Raw genomic sequence first — 5,875 nt, 5'->3', positions numbered from 1 at the left:
GAAGTCTATTTTAAAATTAAATAATGATATCTATAGTTCATTATTCTAATTGATCTAAAGAAAAAACTCTATATTGTCTCTATAGTACTTGAAAAAATGCTTTTAAAGGTTTCAGCAGCTACTCATGATATATCATCAGGCCAGAAATAATGAAAAATAGCTATTTGTTAAAAATGAGCAGCAAAACTCTACAACAAACACTGTACTCATTAATGTCTTTATTTGCTGAAAATTTTATGTACAATGTTTTTCAAAATCTAAAAATAAAATATATTAGGTAATAACATAATAGTGCCTTTGCCCATATTTTGAATAGCTGTTCATAATTAAAAGACAAATAAATATAAGGTATTTCCATAGCTATAGTTTAGAATCTTATTTTAGTATTTCAGTTTCCAGTCCTGCCCCAGTAGCTCAAGCCTACAATCACATTTTCTCAAAAAGTTCAGACCTTGAGAACTGCTGCTCCAGGTAAGCATGGGCAGGATTCCTATCTTATGTATCTAGGACAGATCCTGCAAGTGGAAACATGAGGAAAGTAGCTAGGGCAGCCCAGCCTCACACTTCTGCATCTCTGGTGATTTATGTTAGGGCTTGTGTCACTGTGGGTGTGTCATTATAATCCTGCATACAGAAATAACTTGCAACATCTTCAGGCTGCAGGCTGCTGATTGTAAGAGTGAACTCTGTCCCACCTCCACTGCCACTAAATCTAGAGGGGATTCCAGATTGTAACCTCTTTGCACCATAGATCAGGAGTTTAGGTGCTTTCCCTGGTTTCTGTTGGTACCAGCTTAACTCATTGCTAATATCCTGACTGGCCTGACATTTGATGGTGACTCTGTCTCCAGGAGATGCAGACAGAGTGGATGGAGACTGGGTCATCTGGATGTCACATCTGGTACCTGACATAGGAAAAGTAAAAAATACATACATAGCATCAATAAATCAATAAATAATACATAGAATCAAGCATGCTATAAGAAAACTTCATTAATAGCCAAGTATCAGTGACTACAACACATGGAGGAAATCCTCATCATTGTCTTTCCTTACTTGGAATCCAGAGCAGCAGGAGACCCAGGAGTTGAGTGAGGGCCCTCATGTCCACGCTGTGTTCTGACTGAGACTGATGCCTGTATCTGGGGTGAACAGCCTATTAAGAAGGTATCAGGGTGCTGACTGTGCTGTGGGCTCATGCAAATCAGTAGGGGTTTGGGTTTGTACAGCTGCAAATCTGAATCTCTTAGTAACTGGGCCTAGCCACCATCCTTGCTGTCTGTATCTCCACAGAGAAAGAGATTTGATCTGGTATCAAGTAAGTACAGATGCACCTGTAGAAATAACTTGAAGCAAATTTGAATATAGATTTTTTATTATCACATTAGAAACAGTGATATTTCATCATTTGCAAAAAATGCAAGTACAGGGTTAGAATTATGTTTAATGAAGTCAAGCTTGGAGACATAAAGCACACATGATTTCTCCATATGCAGAATATAGTTCAAATGTATTAATGCATATATAAACAAATACAGAGGCATATGCAAGGGTACCAATATATTAACCAAAGTATGGCATTTACATGGGAGAATTGCAATGCTGTAACTCCTTAGATAAACTAACACAGTTCAATAAAATGAATACTGGCACTTGAAAGTTGTGGAGGGGAGGTCAAAGGGAGGAGTAGATGAATGTAGCGAGGAAAGTAGGGAGAATGCAGACCTAAACTCCAATGCAGATCCTGTGAAACTAAGAAAGTTGAGGGGAGGTATTAATGAGAATAATAAAAGGAGTGATGGTATGACATCAGTCAAGCTGCGTTGTACTTATGAACTAAAAGTACTTTGTACTACTACTTAAAGATATTACTACTTAAAATAATAAATAAGCTAGTATATTTTCTGACCTTTTGTAAGGAAGAATGCTCACTTTTATGGAAGATATGTAATCCACAATATGTCATATGTAAATCAATGCATGAAAGAAACAGCTATTCAGTGTGTTTTATACCATTTGAGCTTCCAGAACCACCTTCATTACTGCTCAATGATCCATTACTTCAAATATGGGAAGGGATTCTTACTGAGGAATGGACGGATTTTTATGTTAACATCATAGATCTGTAGCCATGTTCTTATCTCAAGACTCCCAACAGAAGCCTCTACCTTCCCAACTTCCTCCTCTATTCAGGCTGCATGCTCTGACAGAGCCTCTTTTACACAGATCTTTTCAAAAGGCCTCTAGCTAGTGGTGCTGGAAAGGACAGACCATGTCAATCATGAGAGATTTTCTTCCATTTATTTTGAAGAGTCTCTGTGAGTGAAATTGCAATTAAGGCATCAAACAGACTTACCTTTCAACTCAATTGTGGGTAGAGCAGACCCTGAATAACTCCTTACTAAGTATGACTCCTCACTCTGGTTCTAGTTCATTGTACACAAGGCACCAGGACTTGCACCCCAAGTGGCTCTGTGGTCACATGCAGGAAATTGCACCATCTTCCACTCTTCCTCAGTGGTTCCCATTCACCTGCTGCTTCTGCACAAAAACAAAATGAGATCTGTTAGATGTGGAGATCTGTTAACTCCCCAGAAGCCCGGGGAAATTAAGCTCCCAGGGCTGTCAGAACTGTTCCTGACATGGCATGAATGACCTAGTCCAGCACTCCATACGGGCTATACAGGCACTCCTAATTCTCAATGTTCCAAACCCAATAAAAAAAAATTTCACCCACCATAAAATATTATCTTAGAAGAGTCATCATTTCAAAATAAAAATATACTGTATAAAATAATTTTTAATTTATCCTATAACAACTCTGCAGATGAAAAGATCTGAATATTAGATAGAAACATTGGATAAAAATGATTCTTTTATGTGCAATATCTATCACTGAGCAGTACTAGGAATTATTTAACCTCTATATACAATTTTGAGGATGAAACCATAATAATCGTTTCTTCAATTATACTTTTATTTCTTTGTTTTCATCTTTTGAGTAACTATATAATCTGGTCTCACTTTAATTAAGTAAAGATATGAAATCTATAGCTAGGAAGGTGGCTCAATGGTAGAGCGCTTGCCTTGCATGCATGAGACCCTGGGTTCGATTCCTCAGTGCCACATAAGAAAAAAGATAAAAGCCGGAAGTGGCACTGTGGCTCAACTGGTAGAGCTCTAGCCTTGTGCTAAAGAGCTGAGGGACAGCACCCAGGCCCAGAGTTCAGGCCCCAAGACCAGACCCCCCAAAAAATGCAAATCAAAACATCATTGACATTCCACCGCACCCCAGTTAGAATGGCTATAATCAAGAACTCTAATAACAACAGATGCTGAGGGATGTGAACGGAAGGGAACCCTACTGCATTGTTGGTGGGAGTGTAAACTTGTTCAACTACTTTGGAAAGTGGTATGGAGGTTCCTCAAAAGACTCCACATAGAACTCCTCTATGACGCAGCAATCCCACTTTTGAGCATTTACCCAAATGATCACAAACAAGAACACACAAAAGCTACCAGCACAACTATGTTTATTGCAGCATTATTTACCATAGCTATGCTATGGAACCAACCCAGACACCCCTCAGTAGATGAATGGATCAAGAAAATGTGGTCTATATACACAATAGAATTCTATGCCTCCATCAGAAAGAATGACATTGCTTCATTTGTTAGGAAATGGAAAGACTTGGAAAAAATTATATTGAGTGAACTAAGCCAGGTCCAAAGAAACATATGTCCCAAGGTTTCCCTTTTTTGCAATAACTAGTACATGTCTGGGATAAGCAGAGAAGATCAAAAGCTATGTACATATGACCAGATAAGACAAAGTTAAGTGAAATAAACCCCAAGATAAGGATACAAGTGGTTTTTTTTGCTTGCTATTGCTTCTAACATATTTATAGGGTATAATGTGATTTTTTGTTGGTGTTGTTGCTTTGTTCCTCCCCCACTGTATAACCCCTGTTTTTACTGTATTTGATGTCAGTATAATTTATGGAGGGGAAGGGAAAAAACAAAATGTTTTAATAGGGATACAGGTGGACCCATTGTAACAATGAGATATAGAAGACACTATGTTGAAAAATGAACTTTACAAATTAGGGAGGGGGGAAGGTGGTAGTGTAGTTGTGGAGGTGGGAGAGAAGGGATGGTAGGGGAAAGAAGGAGGAGGCAACAATGCTTGATAAGAAATGTACTCATTACCTAGCTCATGTAACTGTAACCCCTCTGTACAGTATTTTCACAATAAAAAACTCATTTAAAAATATTCAAACACCATTTTATAATGACATCAGAATGTTATAACTGAATTAAAGATCATATAGCATGAATTCCAAAAATACAAATAAAAAGGCACAGAGATGAGACCAAGAGATGAGAAATCTTTATCTTCAGATAGGACAGCTAATGATTGCATTAATCTGTTAGACTAACAACTTCCTAAAGAATATTCTGCAATGGCAATGCTGAGCAGTGATATCTGGCAGTCTCTAGTCACATATGCCCATTGAGCACTTGAAATGGAATGGATGAAACAGAAGTGTTTAGTTTATAATCTAACTAAAATGTAAATTTAAATAGTCATATGTGGCTGGCATTTACTCTATCCATGGGCACCATGTTAGCAGTTACATCATCAGTAACATCACAGCACAGCCACACTAGTGATTGCTAGCACAGAGTTTGAATCATAGACTGAAGCACCTTCACTTCCAGATGCTCCTTGTGAAGGTGATATTGTCTGACCCATAGCCATACAACTGTGAGTGGACCTGGTCCAGAAGATGGAAACTTGGTAATTTGTAGCTTACATTGTAGACTTTTATGTTTGAAACACTTTTAGTAATTTTGGTTTTAAGTTATGTTAAATTCATTGGACCTATTGGTGTTGGTGATTCTCATAATATGAGAAAAATTTCAGCTTATATTCAACTTTTACTGTTTATTTCAGGATTAAAAGTGCTTATGATTTTGATTTATATGCCAAAAAGTGCTCATATATATATATATATATATATATGCAAGCCAAAAGGCTTTTGGTATTTTTCAATATCATCTGACTATGGCTATGACAGAATCTTTCCCAGAGCTCAAGTTTTCCTCCTTCTAAATACTTCCTCAGTCTCACAGATACTTATGGATACTTACTTCCCATGTCCATCATGGTGGCCACACCTGTACAATCACAGGTGCACACAAACACTTAGGAAGCAGGGGATACCAGAGCTTACCTCCCCCCACCTATCCTTCCTCATCTCCCTTTGTTCTTACATGGATGCAGAGCATCAACAGTCCTGAGAGCTGAGCAGAGAATCTCACTTTGTGAGGGGAAGTGAAGAGGCTTGATAATTCCACATAAGGTTAGACCCCACTGCTGATGGCTCACATCTATAATCCTAGCTATTCAGGAAACTAAGATCTAAGGATAATAGTTTGAATCTAGTGTGGGCACTAAAATCCAGGAGACTTTATGTCCAACTGATCAGCAAAAGTCTGAAAGGATTGGAGCTATGGCTCTAGTAGTAGAGCATCAGTGAAAAAGCTAGAAACAGCTTTCAGGCCCTAAGCTCAAGCCCTAGTACTTGTGCTTTTTGTGCATTTCACTCACCATTTCGAGAAGCAGATCTCCCAGAACTACTTTTCCTTCCATGGGTTCCTGTTCAGTTATTTCATTTGGGGATTTGTATAGTCATTGACAGAAGGGATGTAATATTTTTGAAGTCAATAATCAGACTCCTGACAAAAGGCAAGGACTGGAGAAACACTAGGGCCATAATTGGGTCAGGTGAGAGGATAGAGAAAAGTATCCTATCTCTTTCATCTCTGAGGTAAGAGCATCACAAGGTGATGACTCCTACCCTGGTATGAT

The 5,875-nt window shown here is 38.2% G+C and overlaps 1 gene segment (V, D, J or C); it reads right to left on the bottom strand.

Moving 5' to 3' along the window:
* Positions 1-582: 582 nt before the first annotated feature.
* Positions 583-1,110, bottom strand: LOC138804258 (immunoglobulin kappa variable 1-27-like). The segment is given in 2 exon segments: positions 583-905; positions 1,057-1,110. Coding segments are annotated over 2 exon segments (372 nt in total).
* Between the last annotated feature and the right edge of the window lie 4,765 nt (positions 1,111-5,875).

Source organism: Dipodomys merriami, unplaced genomic scaffold (assembly GCF_024711535.1).
Source record: "Dipodomys merriami isolate MVZ:Mamm:240054 unplaced genomic scaffold, mDipMer1.0.p SCAF_36, whole genome shotgun sequence".
NCBI classification, from domain to species: domain Eukaryota; kingdom Metazoa; phylum Chordata; class Mammalia; order Rodentia; family Heteromyidae; genus Dipodomys; species Dipodomys merriami.
Note: the sequence above shows the minus strand (reverse complement) of the source record. Positions and strands in the feature narration are given on the sequence as shown.